The following is a 21,998-nucleotide window of genomic DNA, read 5'->3' on the forward strand; positions in this document are numbered from 1 at the left end:
AAAAAAAAGCCTTTTGCACAAGGAGCATTAGTGACTGTAAGGAAGCAACTGTGACACTGGCTAGGGAAGGTTATTTTAAGTAAACTGTTCTCTTTCCTCTTGATTTATTAGTTACCTTGAAGCCAAAAGGAACTGGGCTTAAAAAATGGTATTTCTAAAGAAACTTTTAACTAAAAAGCACATTGAGCCTAAACCCACGGGAGAAGACAAGGAGTGAAGCTCTTATTGATCAAATATTGTTCAGTGATGGGAGGATGGAAGCCTTTTATCTGCCTTCATTAGCAGCTATTTTTTCCTCAAGCAATGGTCCTAGAATCCTTAAGGAAGTTTTATCAAAGGACAGAAGTAGCTCTGTTTATTTTTTCGTTCTATGGTCTATATTAATTCTTTGATCTAAACAGTATGACTATAAAATGGTAATTTTACTGACATTATTAATACAAAATACTAATTTTATGTTAATATAGATATATAAAAATACTTTGCACTTTTATAGCATTTCTTCCTTTAGAAGTGGGTAACTTTGCAAGCATTACTTCTTTCTGAGATAAGAACTGTATGCTACTGCAGAGAAAAGCCAAGGAAGAAAGATTACATGACTTGCCCAAAGTCAGCTGAATGAATCAGTGTTACAAAAAGGATCCAGTCCAACCTCCAGATCTAATTGTATTTGTTTTGACAAGTACCTCAAAAGTAGGGTTTGATTTCTGGACCAAAGAAAAGAATTAAAACATGGATTAACTTCTTTTTCCAGTTGATACAGTTGAACAGCTCCTGGATCTTCAGAAAACTGGTCTCTTCCAGGCTGCCAATCACATTACTTTTGAAGTCATTTACATACCTCTCAACCTCTAGAGATAAAACATGGTCTGTAACACCTGAACCAAAGAAGAAGAACGAAAGAACCAAATTCTTTAATGAACGTTGGCTGCAAACATGCAAACACCTCCTCCTGCCGAGGTCAGAGCCCAGCGCTGCGCTCAGATCATCCAGCTCCCCGTGCACAGCGTGGGCAGGACCCTGCGGCCACAGCTCACCAACACGACCCCAGAGCAGCCCCCACTACCTGATTCCTGCTTGATCTGAATGGTGGGCTTGATGCCAGGGGGCAGCTGGGCCTGCTGGGGCTGCTGCTGGGCCCCCGAGGAGGGCACCAGCTGCTGCTGCTGCTGCTGGGCCGGCGGGACCTGGTGCAGCTGCTGCTTGGGAGGCTGCTGGTGCTGCTTGGGGAACTGCGCCAGGAGCTGCGAGGGGCTGCCCACCAGAGCCTTCGGGGAGGGCAGCCGGGTGGAGGCCACCTTGATGGCTGATGTGGACACACCTGCGGGAGAGCAAACGGGGGCAGAGTGAGCAGCGCATCGCCAGAGACAGACACCGCCATCCCCAGAACAACTGTGCATTCCAGCCGGCTTTGCTGCTGGAAAAGGCATGGGGATCTGTGAGGGAACAAAGCTCCCACGTAGCACAACTGCTCTGTCAGGAGGCAAGGGAGTTTAACTTTCTTTACATTGGGAGGGATTATCAGTTTATGTCCCAAAATGTTTCACCAGCATCTTCTGCACTGACACTGACGGCTGCAAAAAAACTGTTACAGAGATTCTCCACCTACTGTATTTTAGAATTAAAGTCTCTTCCACAACCAAACCCAACTAAAAATCAATGGTTTCAACAGTCTGCTGTAAGCCCTTCTGCTCTGTGGATTAGCATCTGATTATATTAATAGAAGCAATATGGAAGGAAAATACCTCCTCAGCCTTGATATGGTTACCCAGTTTTGTAGTGTGGAACAAGAATGGAAAACACGAGCCAGGAAAAACTGTGATGTGACACTTGTCACTGTCAGGTGGGGGTTTTTTAAGTGCTGCTCATTAAGATCCCTTCATTCACTCCCAGCTTCCCTTTCAAAGGTTAGCTGGTGGCTGTGAAGCTGAACAGTCCAGCTGGCACACACAGCTGCAACTTGAAATCAGAAACCTGAAAATTTTAATCAGGCCCACTCAGGCCTTAATTATAAAGGACTTTAGAACTGACGTGCTGATAAAATACACAGATAACGAGATGTAAACGCTTCTCTACCTCTCATAATTGTCATCTGGGCGTGTTAAACTGAAGTTGTGTTTCTTTGATGTTAACTTTGCATGTTTTTGTAAACCAGGCTTTTAAGAGAAGCAATCACCTTCAAATATTGGAAACATCCACTTCCATGCAGCAGGTGGAGTTCTCAAAGCCAGTCATTTGGAGGCTGCAGCGTTTTAATGATCAAAAACTATGTCACACCGCCCCACCACATTCTCCCTGAAAAGAGGATCTGCACACTTAACTGTCGAAGTAAAGAGGAAAAAGAGTTCAGCAAGAACTTTTGTGGAGTCTCTTGGCTTAGTTCCATCAGCAGACTCCTCCCACACCTCCTGTGCTTTACCCATCACACCCCAAGTGACACTGCCCGGAGCGTCATTCTCCAAAGCGCAACCCCTCGGATAAGACCCCCTGGAAGGGCAGAGTCAGGGCCATACCTTGTGCCACGGTGGACATGACCACGGAGGGCGTGGAGGACACGACAGCAGTGACAGCAATGGTGCTGGCAGTGCAGGGGGCAGCGGGGCAGCTGCTGCTGCTGCTGCCCACCGAGGGCTGGGCCGCCGTGATCACCACCGGCGGCTTCTGCGTCGTCGAGGCGATCACCGACGTGGGGACCAGCTTGGTGACTGCTGCATAGTTGTGGGACTTGGACAGGATGTTGGGTACAAAAGTTGAGCTTGGAGAGGTGGTTACTATTATCACCTGAAAGAAGAAAGAAAAAAGAACAACAGGAAATTCATTTGTCCCTTGCACGCGTTCAGGAGCATAAAATTGCAGTTACGGGCCCGCCTGTGTATTTAGTTTTAGAGATACGTGATTATTAAGAGCACTTAAGAGTGTCATAATCACATTTGCTGGCAACAGAAAGTTTCAATTATTTTAAAGAAGTGGTGGTAAACATTTCCTCAAAATTAGAAGGTTTTTTTTTTTAAGGAAAACCATTACTGTGCAATTAAAATAGCATTATCTCATGTCTGAAGGCAAACAGACAGAAACGAACTGCTTGACTTCATTATACTGAGCCAGGAAGCCTGAAGCCCATTTTCAATGGAACTGAATGGAGGTTCAGCAAGATTTAAGCACCATTCTCCCAAACCTTGCACAAATAGCAAGAAATGGCAATGAGAGAGAATAGGTGATGGGGTTTTTCTCTTTAACAATTAACAAGCACTTGCTGAGCCAGTAATGGGAAATATTTTTGACCCACAAGGCTGTAAACAACATTTCATCAGTGCAAGAAAAATGGTTGAGGTTTGAAACATTTTCTGCTCTAATTAGTGCTCTCAGGAACTAGAAATTCTTCCTTATATGCCTGAAAACCATTTGTTTGAAGAGAATAAACATCATCCTAGTGCAAGTTACAATTACAACTCTATGAATCTGATCTGACATAGAAAACCAGAGAATTCACGACAAGATTGGAAGAGATCTGTCCTTAAGCAGCTGACCTAGAAAACTAAGCCTTTATTATTATTTATTATTGACTATGGGGACAGTTTACATAAAGAAAACTTTTATTCTACTTATATGTACCTTCTTGTACTTACACAGTTAAAATAGAAAAAAAGCACAGAAATACAACATATCTTCAGTTTACCATGCAAGAGTATTGAGAAATTATTTTAATAATGCAATTGTTCCAATAAAAATTTAGTTTATTAAAATATCAACTTATTAATGATTCCATGTAACAAGAGCACATAGAATGAATCTGGGCACAATCAAAGTCCTGAAGACCATTTTCTTCCTTCAGGGACAGAGAAAAACCACCAGTCCAAGACTATCCCTTAAAAACACATGATTTAATCATGCAAGGAGTAGGGCCTGTAAAGCACTGCAGCTCAGCAGTGACTGCTGTACCATGACTAAGCAGCTTTGGGTCTCTCTGTGCCATTTCATCTAACAAAATTAACACAGCAGAACAAAGTTCAGTGAACTTCATGTGTGAAGTGCATCCAGAAAACAAAATTTGGTTAAAAATGTAAAAGCTCAAATCACAACTTTCATACTTCTGAAATACTATTTTCTCACGTATATGTTGAAAGGATCAAAAGAATCTCTCTTGGTTACCAAAACTGCATGACATGTTTTACAGAGACTGCTTGGCTTTAAACATACACACACACACACACACAAAAAAATCAAGTTGGCTTTTTTGTTGTTGACTGTAATTGTTACAGTAAAAACTAATTCCCAACATACACTGAAATTAGTCCTGTCAGCTCCATTTTGACAGACATCCAAACCCAGTTCCTGAAAAATAAAGGTTCTGACTGCCAGGAACTTCACTAACTGGATTCCTTCTGTGTCCTAGACAGGGGACTTTATTATCAGACAATCCAGGAACCAGAGCTGTGACATTATTAGTTGTTACCACAAATCTGCCTTCACCCTACTAAAATGTCAAAGCAATTCAAAAAGTTGCCATGGAGAGACGAGGACCTTCATTCATATCCAAGAGCTCACAGTGAGCTTGGAAATGTGCTGCTGGATATGAGGGAACGGGTCTGACATTCCACTGAAAACTACGGAAGGGGACTTCTCCCACCGAAACGATCCAGTGACATGTTTTGGCACATCTAAATCCAACAAAAGAGGGCAGTGTGACAAGTTCAGATACAAACTCTGCCCTGGCTGCCTCACCAAACCAGCACTGAGTTTCCTGTCACTGCAGATCAGTAGGAGTCAGATAATACTGTGCACAGCAATCCCTAAAATTCCCATGTCAGAACAGGCAGAGGCACAACTGCAGCAAACACCAACAGTCCATTCTTTTGGAGATTTAATACTCTCTGTCTTTAATTACCATGATATATAACACCCATACTTAATCCAACCCTACAGACACTTAAGGCAAAACAATTGTTTGTGCACAAAAGACGGGCCTAACGAGCAGCAGGACGGGTGGTTAAGCCCTGTAGCAGCTGTGGATTTGCTGCACTCAATGCAGGACATTTACTGGATGGTTCATGCTCACTCGTGGATTTCTATGAAATTTGATTAAGGACACTTATAGAACAGTGAATCAAATGAAAGCATCGAAGAGCCCTGGAGTGGGAAAAGGCCAGAGAGAGCAAGATCTTTATTGCACACTACTTCAGTTAATCTTACTTGGTTTTAAAGTTTCCAAAAACCGGGACATGGGAACCTGCTAATCCAAAGAGAGTCATAAAACAATTAAGACTAATAGAACAAACACCATGTGAAGGTTTGAGCTCAACAGTCAGTCTCTCACAGTCAGAAAAAAATGCTTGTTAGTGGCCAGCCTACCATCAGTCTGTCAGCATCGAGGCCAAATTAACTCCACAGAGACACCCCCCTCCCTGAAGTCTGCCTTAATTAATAACTGTGCCAAGAATGAACTTGGGCTGAGCCATTCATCTTTTTTTTTTACATCTTAAGAACAGAAAAACAGACACATCTGAAATGCTTCCTAAAGCATGGGAAAACAGTCATGCCATAGATTAGGCACGTAAAAATCTGAGTCTAGTATACAACTTCAGCAGGGAAAACCTTTCCCACACACTGCACCGTGGTGGAAGCTGGGCACACTCAGCTGAAATAATGCAACTGATTTTGACCACTGTTAATGCAGAATGAGAAAGTAGTACTGAAAGGAAAATAAAGCCCCCCAGTCTTTGATCAGCTCCAAGAGTATGCTTTATAGAGCCAAGGAAACTAGCCTCTAGATAAAAAGCTTGGCAAGGGAAAGCCCATGCCATCTCTCCTGGAATTCTACTACTGCAAAGAATAATTATAAATAAGCAAAATAGAAATAAGAAAGATTACCTTTGACCAACAGTTGTTACCATCTGAAGGCTGTTCAGTGGCCTATGTGATCCAGTTCTCAGTGGACTAGTGTCCATATCACAAAACCCAACACCACAAAGGGTACTAACTGGCAACCTTGCTGGCAGTCTCACCAGAGAGGCCAAGAATTGAATGAGCATGGAGACTGAATCCCCTCTCATCCCTAGAAGTGGTCCCTTCAGGTCAGGGTTGAGGCACATGGCTGGGGCAGTCTGGGGGAAGCTTGCACTCCCGCTGCCTGTGCTGTACCTGTTCTGTGGATAAAAAGAGGGCTTCAGTCTCCACGGCTGTCAATCCAGGTCCTTTCACACACAGCTGAACTAAAGGCACACAAGAGCTCGGTTTTCTCTCGGTTCGGTTTAACGAGGGATTACCTTATCCCAAGGGCAATCCTTAAAAACCAGCCAGACAGCTCACAGAAAGGAAGAGTCAAACATCACATCTTACTCATTGACAGAAGCAGAACAGAGGAACATTTGGCAGCTCCCCCCACATACCTTCTGTGTTGTGGTGTTTGTCGTCTGCGTCGAGGGCTTCGTGAAGGTTATTTTCACAGGCGACATGTGTGGTGGCAGGGAGTTGGCAATGCTCTGCATTATGTTACTCATTTTGGGGCTGCCACTTACAGGCACTGTGATAGTTTTAGTGACAGGAGTCACTGCCTTCGGGACTTCTTTCAGGAGCACGGGGGAAGAGCTGGAGGAATTCGTTCGCCGCCTTTTGCGGGGCTTTTCATCGTCGTCCGAGCAGCTGACACCTGGAAAAGAAACACTTCTGCTCAATTACACTGCTCCCAGGGCTTCCCAAAACACTACACACTCCTGGAGTCTGACACCCTCTTGCAAGTAAGGTAAAAAGGAACAGAGGGTAAATTACATCTCACGGTCACAACCAAGCTGGATCACACCTCAGACACTCTCAGTCCTTGGCACAGACCACACTCACAGTGCCAGGAGCCAGAGGCAAACCCTCCCAAAAACCCCAGCTGCTCAGTTACTGGGTTACTTCACTCAGGTTGACAGATTCAAAGAACACAAGAGCCAGCACAGGGATTTCATTCTGCCTCCAGAAGTTTGACTGATGAGGGGTTAGGGTTGGCACAATGCCACGCACATTTCAATTTAAAACTTCTCACTGCACTGGTGGTGGTGGTGGTTTTGTTTGCAGCAACTGCAAAGTTTATCCTCCTACAGTCTTCTTGATTTCAGCCTTTGCACCTACTTCCATGCCATGCTTATCCCTACAGTATCCTCCCTTTCACCTCAATACAGCACCTTGAGATCCTTTTTTCAGTTTAACTATGAGGATCTAACCTCACTTTATCAGCTTTTCCCTTCTTTGGTGCATTTTGAGCAACAGATATAAAGCGGATATAAAACACAGTCATGAAAAACAAACCAAGCCCAGGCTCAGAAGAGTTCCTTCTGCCTCACAAGCATCTACTGCACACATATAAAAAAAATCTGCTGCACTATTCAGCTCAGTAAAGGATAAAAGCGTGATTAACGGATCTTAAACCCAAACGAAACTTTCCAAAGTAGGCAAGAGGTTCATAAGTTGGTCTAGATTACAGAAAGACACAATTTAATAACCAAATTCTTACAGCTAGTGGGTAGCATCGAAGGCAGTGATTCCGAGATTTATGTTAACCAGTGTCAAGCTGTTTAAAAAAAGAAACCCAAACAACCAGAGAGAAGCTGAAGAGATGCAATCCTGCTTGTGCAGGACAACTGAAGACAACTGAAGATCCTGTTCCCTGTGCCTGGGGCTTGAAGACAAAGAGCCCCATCACAGCAAAAAGTAGCCTTGCTGCTGGTAACTCGAGCAAACTGGGTTGGCAGTCAACCTCTAATTAGGGTCAAGGTCTAATTATGGCCAATCTCTAATTAAAATCACATTCAAGCATTCAAAAAGTGAAGATGCAGGAATTAACACGGACAAGGAAGTGCCCAGTAGCACAGCAAGTAACTTCTGAGGACTGGGGTTCAGTGCCAGCAGGAGCCCCAGCTCCTCTGCAGGTCCCTCCCCAAGGACAGCAGCCGTGCCCACAGAGGGACCCGGACCCAGGGAAGAGAAGCAAAGGCTTCGTTTGAAGCTGGTTTTGAACTCCAGCCCTCAGTTGTGGCTGCAGCAGCACAAGGAAACTCTAACCACAGTTTACTGCCCCAGCCTCGTGGTGATCTCCCTCCACACAGGAGAGGTTTGGTTACATGACTTCAGGGTTTATCATGGACAGGCTTTTAAGTATTACTCACACAGTGAGTGCACTATGCAAACTTATAACTGTGAGTGCACTAATCACACTGAACACGAGCAGGAGTTTCAGAACCTCAGAATCCATTTGAATCCAAAGTCCACAAGCAGCTGGAATGTTAGGACACAGCTGTTATTTTGCTGGGGCATCAAGAAATACGGAAGAGAGAACTATTTATTTGTGGTCCTCAACCACAAAAAAACCCCCAAACAACCCAACAACCAACCAACCAAGAAGTAAGAAAGTAAGATTAAACTAGCAGAGCATTATTTTATGTTAGGCACAACTCATTTCATCCCCTGTTTTCACTGCTGGGGTTCTGCAGGAACGTTTTTCCTTTCATGTCACGTTAGAAATTGCATTTGTACAAGGTCAAGCACAGGCATTCAGCTCAAAGGTAACCCAGGTCCACTGTAAGTTACCCCTGACAGGTGAGGAAGCAGAGGCAGGGAGGGGTTAATGGCTCAGTGAGGCTCTGGCTGGGGAGAGGGCACCCCACACACCAGTGCCAAAGGCAGGACTATAACTCACACCTCCCAAATTTGCTCCAGAGCGGCTTTGTGAAAATTAATGGGACTGATGTAACATACTCTGACAGACACGTGATTTCTTAAAAACAAACAACAAAACGAAGCACAAAAAGTGGGGGGAAAAATGAAATCTAGGGACAGGTAGAATAAAGATGATCAACCCTCTATCATGTGTCTAGACTGGTTTGATACTCATTACCATGTAATAATTCAATAGAGGTCTACATTAAATTTTTAAGATGTTAAGAACATTCTCCCCTGAATCTTTAAACTGAAGCCAAGTGATTAGTGCATAAATCAGAAGAACCTTAATGCAATGGGTTCCCTGGGCTGACACAGCCACTAAGGATGGTGGTGTGCAGGTAACATTATATTTAGGTACAGTGTGACATTTCTGCCTGGCTAGCAGCTCATACAAATGCACACATAGAGCAGAAAGACTGAAATAATTTAAAAAATATTAAAGATAACCACAGCAAGCATAAAAATACCACTTATAACCTTCGCTGTTAATCTTTCTTTGTCATTTTGACAGGTACCAAATAGGGACTAAAGGAAACATTTTAATTATTAGTAAAATAAACTACGTACACTGAGGGCATACACATGAGGTTGCACTCTGCTTTTAGAGCTAGTTAATTTATTAGCCAAACAAAGAAGGGGACACACAAGACACAAAAAAAAGACTGTTTCTATTTCCAAATTTAAATACATGAAGATGGGAATCTGGTTGGAATTCATATGAAGCCTTCACAGCTGCCCAGGAAGGCAAGTCTCACTAAGACTGACTTCCAAATCAATCACAAAATGGCCAGACATAGTCAATATGTAAGCACATAAATGCCTGCCAAATTGCATCCTAAAAAAAAAAAAAAAAAAAAGTCTGTGTCAACTGTGAAAGTGGAAAGGAGGGACCTTTTCTAACTCAAGTAAGTGAATACTATGCATTATTTAAGCAGAGTGAAGAGGGAAGTCCTCTGCAGAAGCAACCAGCAGAGCCACCTTAAAGACAAGTTCTCAACAAGATGGATTAGAAATCCACTGATACACAGCAATTTCTATGTTTTATTTTCGAAATCTCTTCCCCTCTTGTTGTCCTTGCAGCATTACTGCTCCCTGCAGCATTCTGCTGCCAGCGGATTCATCCTGAACACAATTTCTCGGGAAAAGGGAAGCGATAAATTCATTCTTTGACCTACATGAAGGCACAGAGGCCTTCAGTGACTTGCCCAGGGTCTGAGTGTTTAACTCAGCCTGTGCTCCAGCCCCCAGACTGTCCCTTTCCTTCCCTCTGGTGCAGCAGGTGCTGGGATCACTTACTTTTGACGTACACAGCACTTCCACTTGGCAAGACGACTACACTGGAGGCTGGGCTGGCGGGCCTGGGGGACTTCACTGCTGCTACACTGCCACCTGGAACTGGGGTGGATGTTGGGGTTGAAGTGGTACTTGTGTAGGAATAGCAAACCACCACTGAAGAGGAGAAAAGACACCTTCCATATAACTGCAGTGCAGAATCCCATTATTCTGTCGCTGTGTTAACAACTGGAATGGAAGCCAGAGACCCACTGGGTCATCACCCCCATTCCTGCCTCTGCAATCCTGGCACTGTGGAATGCTCCCCAGCTTGAGCTAAGCGTGGCCACGGAGCTCATGGCCTTCAAAGGCAACACAGAAATCTAACCTCCCTCCTCCTCCCACCCCCAGAAATCTGTGCTGCCAACGTGAGCTTTTTTGGTATTAATCTGATGTTTTACTTCATAATTTGTTCTTTTTTATTTTAGCATTAATTCAATGCTTTGATCTTTCTGCTTTTCTGTAAACAACTGTATCTAGACTTCTAACTGATAGAAAAGTGCTGTTGCCTCTCCCCAGCAGTACACCAGCTGAAACAACCAAAATATTCCTTTGGTAAGGAAGATTGATTTTGCTAATCAGCTTTTTTAAACCATTGCTATAATACAGTGATCCAGTATCTCACAAAAGCAGGATGAAACAGCCTGTTTCCAAGAAGTGTTACACATGTTCCAGTTGCATAAAGCACAATTCAAGCCTGTTCAGCCAAGCCAGCTGGAACGTGTACCACCATTATTTCAAAGGCATAGGGAAAGCAGAAAACAACTTTTTAAAGTGTTACCCTGATCTGAAAAAAAAAAAAACAACCAACCAAACAAAAAACCAAACCAACATTTTCTTGACTTCTACCAAAATCTACTTACATTCTTAAAACAAAGTGTTCTGAAGTGCCTTTGATCACTTACAGAACTCTACCAAATCTTAAGCCACTGGTACAAGTTTTTAAAGCTTACAGAGCTGAAGAAGTTAATCAGTGAATGTTCCCTTCATTTCCTGACAAACTGGGATTTTTTTGTCTCAGTTGCCAGTGTGCTCCCCAACACAAAGCTGCCAGATTTATGCTGCAGAATACTGGAAAGTATCTTTAAAAAAAAGGGGTTTTTTAATATTTTCTGTGAATAACGTATAATAAGAAAGATTCGGGGTTTTTTTTTTTTTTTTCCATAGAACCACAGAATCAGAAGGGTTTGGGCTGGAAGGAACTTTAATAAGGCTCATCCAGTCCCACCCCCTGCCACGGGCAGGGACACCTTCCACTGGCCCAGGTTGCTCCAAGCCCCGTCCAACCCGGCCTTGCAATACCCGCTTTGATTTCTAACACCGATTTCTGCCGTGACGTTATTTCCACGCTGCCCCGGGCCCCAGCAGGGTCCCCTGCGTCCCTCACCTTCCTTGCTGCCGGTGTCTGCAGGCAGGGGCAGGGAGGAGTTGTGCTGCACGGCGGCGTTGGCCACGGCGTTGGCGGTGACGGTGAAGGCCGTCTGCGGCACCAGCCGCGGCATCAGCGGCACCAGGCGACGGCCCTCGATGGACCACTCCGAGGAGCTGTTGGGGCCAGACATGCTGAACAGAAAGGCACAGCCTGTAAGTCTTTGCCCAGTTTCTGAATGCTCAGGATTCTTATTTAAGTACCTTTTCCCCCTCTCCCCAGCGGTGAAAGTCTAAAAGGCAGTTCAGGACATACTCCAGCACTGACGTTCAACTTCCTTTGTTCAACTTCCTTTGTTTCACGAGGGCCCTCACCTCTCTCAGCTGACACAGAAAACCTCCCACAGTAAATTGAAGAGGTGATTCTTCTCTTACTGTTTTGTTTTACAGGGCTCAGAAGTGTGTGGGCATCACACTCAAACTCCCTGATTAGGTTTGCTACTATTCAGGCAGAGTTGGTACCCTCTACTTCTGGATAGCAATACCTAGAAACCCAGCAGATTTCATAAAAGACTCCTGAAATGGACTATGTTACAGGGAAAAGCCCTCAGCTTCTAATGCTAATCTTGTTTGGGCTGAACAGGAGAGTTCAAGACTTATCAAAGTAGCCCCAAACAAGGTGACAGAACATGAAATTATTAAAATACACCCTGAGCATCTTCCTAAGCAGAAACCTGTCTCCTGCTACCACTTGCTCTTGCCTTAGTACTTACACACAAACTAGAATGTTTGTTAAAAATGTTGTTCTTACCTAAGTGGAGAAGTGTTTCTGTTTATGACTATTTTACACGAGTCATTTGTCAAATCACCAAAACCAAAATGGTAAATTGTTTTCCAATGTCGTAGTGTTCTTAAGCAAATCAACCCACTTAATATATTAATATATTAATATATTCTGAAGAACAACTTCTCACATGAAATATTGCAAGCAAGTTGCAGCAAAAACTACTACAAATTAGTTTGTAAAACACACAGGATCTGTTCTGTTGTTAAATCTCTATATGCTTCAGCATTCTTCATACATATTCATGCAGTACAAAAGGAGCTTCATGAGCTGAGGTAAAAATACATTTTAAAGCCAAACAATAGAGAGTACAAACATTCCATATAGTAAAGTTAGCAAAGTCAGCCTTCCTAATGAGTTGAAGAATGATAGAAATCAAATACTGTATTACCAACCATCACTCACAAGGAATTACCACAGGAAGGATAAAGAGAAGCAGCACTTCACAACTGCACTTTGTCTGGATTATAACATCTCACTGAAGTGCAACACCTCAGGGCAAACTATGCATGATCTGTAAAATGCTAAGACCAGAACTACTAACTCAAAAAGAAAACCCGATTCAAGAAAAGAATCCTGATTTGACAACTACATGCTTCTTTTTCACTATTTTTTCCCCTTTCTTGAAGATTGTTAAGTAACTCAAAGGGACATAACTACTTGTTCTCTTGCTCCCCTGCACCTCTCAGAGGTCCTTTCTACTCTGACCATTTCTCCCCTCTGTGCTGATGCACTGCTTTCCACTCATCTCTTCCACCTCTTCCCCCTCCCTTTGTCTTTCCTATGTAGCTAAGTCCCTCTTAACATAACCTTTCCAAACGGATTAAAATAAAACTGAAGGCGAACCAAGAAGTGAGTAATAAGGCAAACATGTTCATCCTGCTTAGGAACTTCTCTGTTTTCTCCATTCTCTGTTTCTTCTGGTCTGTCTTACAGAAAGCTTTCCATGCCACCAGACTGTGTCTTACATTGTACTTGTACAGTGCATGGGATAGCCTCAGATCCAAAATCTAACTGTACTAAAGAACTGCTTCTAGTCCTTGATGCGGACCTGACACGGCAATTCTTTCACCCACACGCTGTTTTAACTACTGTTCTTAAAACCACCATCGATCTTCAAAGTCCCATCATTCAGCTGAGGCCTAATGGGTTTTTCCAAGGGGTACTTGTGGCAATCAGGGCACCAGGGCCCCGTGACTCACTTGTGTGCGATGGTGGTCAGCCGTTCATCATTCACCGCCCGCCGCACCTCGGCGCGGTGTCGCTCCGTGGAAATGCTGTGGAAAACCAGCCATTCATTTCAGTCAGGGGGAGACATGAACATTTATCTAAAAGCTCCAGCTGAAATTAAACTTATGATTAATCTGCCTCGGAGACGAAAGGGAGCGGGCGTTTACGTTCAAGAGATTGTCACTTAACTTTCGCGGTCACGGGGAGAAAGGGTGAACTGTATTATTGCTCCAAAACATTACTGAGGAACAAAAAGAACATTACTGCTTACAGGGTACCCCTGCAAAACAGCCAGAATCCAACCTCCTAACGGGAGCGATAAATTTAAAGGATATGGCAGAAAAATTCACCCAGAACACACAGCTTTCGTTCTTGAGGCACCTTGTGCTCCAAGACCTTGGAGTCCTACCTTGACAGAACCCCAAGCCAGCACACACTCATGAGCTGGCTGCAGTCCTCTAACACTGCCACAAAGCACCAAAGACAAGACAACAGGCCGTGGTTCTTGGTTTAAAGAGGTCAGGGTTACCTAAGCACTTTGGAGAGTTCTCCCAGAAGATCCTTCTTCTCCTTCGTGAGGTCTCCCTGCGCACGTAAGGCACTGATGACACCTGCATAGGCCTCCAGCTCTGAGGGGAGAGAGCACAGGGTGGTTCTGTTTAATGCTCACAGCACAGGGGAAAAAAACCACACACTGTTTTCCTCATTACTGACAGCATTCTATTAATTTTCAAAATCATTAAGAGGAACATGTCTCCCAATTATTCAGCGCTTTTCAAAAGAGATTGATGAGTTAGAGCTCTCTCAGTCAATTACTCTGCAGCATGAAGCATTTCTGTGAAACAACTGTCTCATCACAGAGGATTATCTGGTTTATAAACCCAAGTGAATATGTCAAGCTCTCTCTGAGCTGACAGTTCAGGCAAAAAGCTTGAAGAAACCATCCCCAGTTTGGAGAGTAGCTCAGAATTCTCTAGGAGCAGGAGAAGGAAATCTTTTAACATGCATCATTATTACAAATTCCATAGCAAAGCTTGGCCTGGAAAAGAAATACACTATCAAAAGAGCAACTTGATTTTTGGTAATGCCTTTCCTTAATTAGCATGGAGAACATCAGCTCCAGTTTGTTAAATATGATCATCATAATCTTTTATGCCCATTTACTTGATATGTGCAACTGCTTGCACCTGAAAAGAATGCAATACACTGAATGAAACCTGCTCTCAAAAGAAACAATCCAGCTCTTCCGAAACTTAGAGCCATCACAAAGACTAACTCACAAAAATGCAACTCTGATTTACAGGAAATTCGTAATTCCAGGTAACTGAGATGTCATGCCATTGGTGTTCTAAAAAATACAACAGCAAAAGGTACTGAAACTTCTGAATTTTGTCCTACTGAGCAGGACCTAATGCAAATAATGGAGCCTGCTAATTGGCCAAAGAATAACCTGCTATTCTCAGCTTCACAGAGTTCAAGGTAACATTCATCAAAACTCCTGCTTTAAACCAGAAATACAAATTCTTTTGGATGCCTCTCATTTGACTCGCCCTTTTCAGCAGCCAACCCAAACCAACCCCACAACAGATCCCAGCTAACCAAAACCAGGAATAAAAGGTGCAGGCCAAAACCTCACACCTCTGAAGTTTGCTGCAAAAGAAAAGACTGATGCTGTTCTGAAAAGCTTTCAGTGCAGGATTCCAAAGAGCTAATTTACAAATCAAATCAGGGAACTGTGTTGAAAAGAAGTCCTGCTCTCCTGTCCTGCTTAAGCAGCCAGAACACAAAGCAGAGTCACTCTGGTTAACTATGCAGCCTGCACAGGGATGCTGAGTGACCTACAGAAGCATTTGAAGCTTCAGTTATAAAACATTTGCTAATTAATGCAATGGTTATTACTAATATCAACATTTATTTAGACAAGCACGTTACAATATTTAAGATACTAATGATTTTCCTCTGTTAACAACTTAAAGTAATTCTCAGCCACAACCATATAATTATTTAGCAAGGATAGACTTTTTTTTTTCCCTTCTGCATTATAAATAGAGATCCTCTACACTAGAGCTTTAAAAATACACATTCTGGTCTTTTGGAAGGTAGTGAAGATTACAGAGAGCTGTTAACCAGCTTGTGTCTGTGCAGCAATCACTAACTGGGGCGCTCTCTTTCCAACACAGAACACATCAAAACCCAGCCAAAACAGGTTTCCCAAAGAAATATCATTATTTCCAGCGGGAGGTGCCACCATCACCCAGCTCAGTGACAACCAGGAGCAGCAGCAGGTACCACACCCCTCGGGATGTGTCCCAGCCTCACCTACTTGGCTCCTGCTGGAGTAACCCCGCTGCTGCTGAGCCGTCAGCCCAGTGGGATGCTGTGCTGAGAGCTGGGAAAGCAGGGCTCTGGGAAGCAGATGGATGTTGCTGGATGTGAGGGTCAGGGCCTGCAGCCTGTCTGCAGGGAGAGCTGCTCTGCTCTGCCTCAGCCCTGCCCCGCTGGCAGGGCCCCCTCGTGGGGACACAGCTCGTGCCAGCAGAACAAAAAAAAAGGGATTCTTTTTTTAAATTTTTTTCCCCTTCCTGTCGGCCCAGGTTATGTCAGTGAGGGAGGTGTAGCTGCAGCCCTGCTTGGCTCAGCTGCAGGGCAGGGCTGTGCCAGCACACCCGGCAGCTCGGGGGAAGGGTTTTTCCGCGCTCCCGGCCAGCGCAGCTCCGGTCACAAAACTCAGGAGTGCACATCCAGCCCAAAGCCTCTGGCATCCTGCACTTGCTCCTCGTCTTTGTACTTCTGAAGCCTTGCTTGAGGCTCAGGGCTGTCACCTTAAGAGATGCCCATCTTATTGCAGGGCTGAGTGCGACATCTGTGCCACCCTTTCAACAGAATACACATCCCACATTCCCAAGGAATGAAACTAAAAGGGCAAAGGGAGGGAAAATAAACTCTCAACTCTCAAAACATCAAGTGGATGGCTTCACAACGTGTGGGAACCTTGGCACAGCTAGGAAACAGAGCACATCATCTCTGAGCATTCAAGCAAAATGAGAACAGGAAAAGCTGTCACTTGATGGTCACAGGAAGTCAGAGGGAGCTCAGCTTTCTTCCTGACATCATCTCCAACATCATGGTCCTCAGAGTGAAATCTCAAAAGAAATCTAAGGCTTTTTTTTCTTCCCTTCTAGTATTATACATCGTTTAACTGGCAAGAAACCCCCTTAATTAAATAAACTCAGCCCCAAGAATTCAAAACCAACTGTTCTGGATCTGATCAAAGGTCTAACAAAGGATTCTCTCTCCTGTGCCAGCCAAAAGAGGATGCTTGAGGAAAGAGCAAATGTTTTTATTACTTTACAAAATACAAAAGCATCTCTCCTCATACACACAGACCCACGAGGGCAAAGCACAAAACCACGTCCCAGTACCCATGCCTTGGGCAGGGGGCTCAGACACTGAGCTGCATTTGAAACAATGCAAAGAGCTCCTGTGGCTGTGGCAGCTGAGCCAGGACATGGTTCTCCCCCTGCCCTGACGTGTGTCGCTGCAGATCACAAACCAGCACCATTTCTTCCCCCCCCCCGTTTTAAGTCTTCACAGTAGTAACTTTAACACTTGAACTCAGTCCTACAGTGCCAGTTAAGCCAGGGTTCCACGATATATTTTTTGGGTACAAAAAGGTGTCTAAACACAGAACTGGGGGAAGGGGGGGTGGAAACAAAACAAAAAAGAACCCCAAAGACTCTCCTCTCACAGAGCATCTTGTTGCATGATAACAGTGGCAAAAAAAAAAACCCAGCAGTGCAACACTGCAACCAGGACATCCACGAGAGATTGGACCAAACCAAAACCACTCTCCTCCATTCACTTTGCTGGGGCTGAGAATATCTACCAAACCTCATTTTAACATTTTGAGCCAGGGTTGTCAAACCAATGACACGTGGAAGATGCAGGACACTACTTGCAAGTTGCCTGTAGATGTATTATTCCATGGAAGCAGCAGGCAGGCAAATCTCAGAAGGGCAAACACACAGAGCCACAAATTGCATCTTACTGTACCCAGTTTGCGCAGGATCCTCTTGCACTCATCCCTGCTGAGGTCCAGCAGGGTTGGCCACACCACAGGCATCCTTCCCTCGCGTCCGTGCTCCCGCACAGCTCAGCCTCGCTGGAAAAGGAACAGAAACGCTGTGAGCCCAAGTCCGCAACGTATCGATTTCCCGAGCCGATGAACGCGGGCTCCTCTCAGCCCGCTCCCGACTCCCGGACACGCTCGCTCCATCCTTTGCGATGGCCCGCAGGAATCCGGCAGTTTCCCGAGGGTACGGACTTCCTACACCCTCTCGCTCAGATCATCGCCCAAGCCTTTTTACCGAGTTCCCCGCCTCCTCCTCGAGGCTCTTCCCCGCCGGGCGCCGCCGCTCCCGGGATCGCCGCTCAGCCTCCTCCCCCTCGTTGTGCACAAGCACCTACTGCGGGAACTCTCCCGCACGCTCCCCTTGCCCCCGGGGCACGCATTCTGCACCAGCCCACTATACGGCAGCGTGGCAAAAGCACCGTGAAAAGCCCCGCTTTCCGCGCACCAACGCCAGCCCCTTCCCCCCAGAAAACACCGACCGACCGAAGGCGGGAGCGCCTCCGGCCCCGGCGCATCGCGGACCGGGGGCGGCGGGGCGGGAGCGCCTCCCGCTGCACCGGAGGGAACGGAGGGGAAAAGAGGAGCCGGGGGCTCGGCACGGCGGGGGGTGGTGGCACCGGGAACAAAAGCCCGGGCGCCGCCGCCGCGGCTCCGAGCGCGGGGCTGGACGGAAGGACGGACGGACGGACGGACGGACGGACGGACGGGCGGAGGGAGGGTCGGTCTCCCACCAGGGCGCCTCCCGGGCACTCCCCGCCCGCCCTCCCCGGCCCCTGGGCGCTGTGCCCCGCCGGGCTCGGGGGAAGCATGCAGGGAGGGAGGGAGGAGCGGGCGCTGCTGCCCGCGCCGGGCGCGGACGGGGCGCTGCCCCGGGCTCGGGGGGGGCGGCGGGTCCGCGCCGTCCGGGGGAGCGCAGCTACCCGTGCCCCCGCGGCGGAGCACTGCGGGGCGCGGGACCCACCTGGCCGGCCGTGCCCGGCTCATGGGAGGCGCGGCGGCGGCAGGACCCTCCGCTCCCGTTCCCGGGGCCGCGCTCCGGTTTGTTTGGTGGCGGTGGCGGCGGTGCTTCCCCGAGCCAAGATGGCGCAGCGGCGCGCTGCGCATGCGGGCGCGCCGCGGGGCACGCCGGGAGTTGTAGTCTCCGCCGCCCCGTGACAGCGAGGAGATGGAAGAGCGGGTGCCAAGATGGCGCGGAGCGCGTGCGCGGCGGCGCGGAGCACGCCGGGAGCTGTAGTTCTCTCGGTGTCTCCCGAAGCGGCGCCGACCGTCCCGCCATGGCCCCGGCGGGCGGCTACGGGCATCCGGAGCGGACAAAACACCGCGCGTGTCCTCTGCGCGGGCCGGGGCGCGCGGCGCGCTCCGGAATCCAAAATTTCAGGGATTGACATCCCACCGCCGCTCCTGGAGCAAAACCCCGGGCAGCTATTGGTCGCCTCCAGCTTCCTGAGTTAAAAGCGGCGCAGGAGGCGCGCGGGGCTGCGGCGAACCGCGTGTGAGCGAACAACAAAGGGAACGGATCCCGCACCTCCGGCCCCCTCCCAGCGCTGCGGGGGCTCCGCGCCCCAGGACCCCGCCGCCGGCCCTCTGCTGCATCTCACGGCCATTAGCACTCGCTTTCCTGCGCATTTCCACGAAAAAAAAACAAACCAGTATACGGTATCTATTTAAAAGCCCTCAGTCCAGACTACAAATAGAAAATAAACTGCCTCCGGGGTGCAGCTGGAAACCAACGCGCCCGATTCGTGACTGCACAAAATTGTTGCAGCGAGGAAGTATTAAAAAAAAAAAAAAAAAAAAAAAAATCCCGTCCGTGAAAACGCCTGCAAGAAACGGCTGGAAAACCTCCCCAGGGCGCCCCGGGCCGGGCTCTCCGGCTCTCGCCGATGGACACTTTCTCCCTGGCTGTTCCCTGTTGTTCTCACAGCGCGGTAAATCTCGACGGGCTGGTCAGTGACTCGAGATGTCCTCCTGGCACAAGCATCTCTATTTTAGCTTCATTCTGTTGCCCTCGCACCGCTCCTAAATCCCCTCTTCCTCATCGCCCTCCCATCCCATTTCCCCCCCCGGCTGAGAGCAGAGCAGGAGCCTCGGCAATGTTCGGGCACTGGCACCTTGCCAGAGGAGCCTTTTACACACAGCCTCGTCAGCCGGAGATTGTCACCCGGGTCTATTTGCATTTAAATCCACACGGATATGTGAGCTGCTTTCACTGGAGACAGCTTTGTGCTGCCAGTCAATAGATATTTCCCCCCCTCTATTATAATACGTATTACATTCAACAAACAAATCTATTTTACAAATCCTAACTACTGAGCTCAAAGTAGCTAAATTCGGCAAGGCTCGAAAAGACATCAAAATGCCACTGTGTATCCAGTTGAGCATCTATTTAAATACTTTGGTACACCGAGGCAAAATCTCGATTATGTAACCTCGGATAACGACAAAAATCCCTTCCTTGTGTCATTCTGCAGCATATCAGGGAAATTAAAGCTGGTACCCTCTGCAATCTGGGGAGGCAGATGCAAACCTCCACCCTCTGTGGTGTGCTGTGTTGGCAAGGAACACATAAACCGGCTGGGAAGGAAGCAAAGCCACTCCTTGGGATAGGAAGCCTCAGGATAAGGGGAAATATTAACGTTATCGCTCCTCTGAGCCACTTCAGTCCTTATCTGTGGCCACACTACAAACCCTGGGTATCTCTGACAAACTGCTGCCACTCAAAGAACGTGTCCCAGATCAGCAACTGGCAGAATTCAGCCCCTCTGGGACCTGATTTGCCTGGGATTTTAGGGTAGCTGGCACCTTCACAGACTGTCTGTTGCTTTTAAGCCCAAATCGACTCCCCAGCAAATTCCTTGCTCCTGATTTTGACCAATCATTTTCACAAGGCTTGGTGTGATACAGGGAGCGAGAGAATGTTAATGATTAAAAATATAAATAATCCTAATATAAATACCAGAAATTACACTGGTCCCGGAACATCTTGCAAGTGAAAGTTTAAAGTAAACTTACAGTATTGTTGCAGGGTGAAAACAGCAATGGGAAACGAAAGCATTTGCAAAGCTGAGAGGCTGATACTGCTGTCACTGAGCAGTTCCCAGCACAGCTTTGGGCAAAAGTTCCTGTGCTGGAGGATCTCAACGCTGGGGATTAATTAGCAAGGCTTGTGCGGACAAATAAAGACAGCAAGCAATCAGGGGAAAGAAAAGATGGCTCAGACCCTCTCACTCTTAACCCCTTCATGGTGATGTGACCGTTTCAGAGTGAAACCTGATGGAAAACCTACGGAAACCATCATTCTTTGAATCAGGACCATAAAAAGATTCCAGCGAAATTGGGAAAATGCAACGGGAATTGGGTCTGATAAACTCCTGATGTTGTTGTAGATGTCATTAACTTTAATTTGCAGAAAGTGAACCTTGAGGGAGGAGCTGGGATACAAACCCTGAAAACGGGTTCTGTGGGATTAACCTGGTGTCCATTTAGTTCTGACACACAGGTTATCCCAACAACAACGGGGCTGTGAGGCTTGCAAGGGAATGTCACAGTGAAAACAGCCAGGAAAGCATTTCAGACCTCAAATATTCTCTTGGGAACAAATGTTTAATGGAGGGAAATGTGTGGAAGTGCACCGTCACACTTCAACAGGGCAATCAGACAATAAAGGTATCCTGACTCGCACCCTGGGAAGGAGACAGGCAGCTCATGCCCAGAAGCACATAGAACGGGTTGCTTTACACTACATTTTCAGTATTATTACACCATATTTTTAGTTTTACACCACTTATTTTTATTATTATTATTACACTGTATATTTTCAGTGTTATTACGGATGATAATAACAATGGAACACAAACACCCCCGGGGGCATTTAAGCAAAGCCTGGACGTGGACACTGACATTGGAATGGGCTGCCCAGGGAAGTGGTGGATTTGAGTGGACACTGACATTGGAATGGGCTGCCCAGGGAAGTGGTGGATTTGAGTGGACACTGACATTGGAATGGGCTGCCCAGGGAATGGTGGATTTGAGTGGACACTGACATTGGAATGGGCTGCCCAGGGAAGTGGTGGATTTGAGTGGACACTGACATTGGAATGGGCTGCCCAGGGAAGTGGTGGATTTGTGTGGACATTGACATTGGAATGGGTTGCCCAGGGAAGTGGTGGATTTGCCGTCCCTGGAGGTTTTTAAGATGAGAGCAGATGTGGCACTGCGTGCCATGGTCTGGGAACCACGGCGGGGTTGGATCAAGGGTTTAACTCGACGACCTCGGAGGTCTTTTCCAACCCGGTTGATTCCACAATTCCATGGCGCTCAGTGGCACAGTTTAGTTGACAGGGAGGTGTTTTGGTCACGGGTCGGACTCGATGGCCTCAGAGGTCTTTTCCAAGC

General features: G+C 46.7%; 1 protein-coding gene across 1 annotated transcript in view; it reads right to left on the reverse strand.

The window, feature by feature from the left end:
- The window catches only part of EMSY (EMSY transcriptional repressor, BRCA2 interacting), a 36,813-nt gene extending 18,134 nt beyond the window's left edge, over nt 1-18,679 (reverse strand). The window contains 9 exon segments of the mRNA XM_027717839.2: nt 1,067-1,321; nt 2,514-2,781; nt 6,387-6,646; nt 9,994-10,146; nt 11,417-11,592; nt 13,444-13,518; nt 14,001-14,100; nt 17,525-17,633; nt 18,565-18,679. Coding sequence (XP_027573640.1) covers nt 1,067-1,321; nt 2,514-2,781; nt 6,387-6,646; nt 9,994-10,146; nt 11,417-11,592; nt 13,444-13,518; nt 14,001-14,100; nt 17,525-17,594 — 1,357 coding nt within the window. The 5' untranslated portion in view covers nt 17,595-17,633; nt 18,565-18,679.
- Between the last annotated feature and the right edge of the window lie 3,319 nt (nt 18,680-21,998).

Source organism: Pipra filicauda, unplaced genomic scaffold (genome assembly GCF_003945595.2).
Source record: "Pipra filicauda isolate LSUMZ 115617 unplaced genomic scaffold, ASM394559v2 scaffold352_size854550_pilon, whole genome shotgun sequence".
NCBI classification, from domain to species: Eukaryota; Metazoa; Chordata; class Aves; order Passeriformes; family Pipridae; genus Pipra; species Pipra filicauda.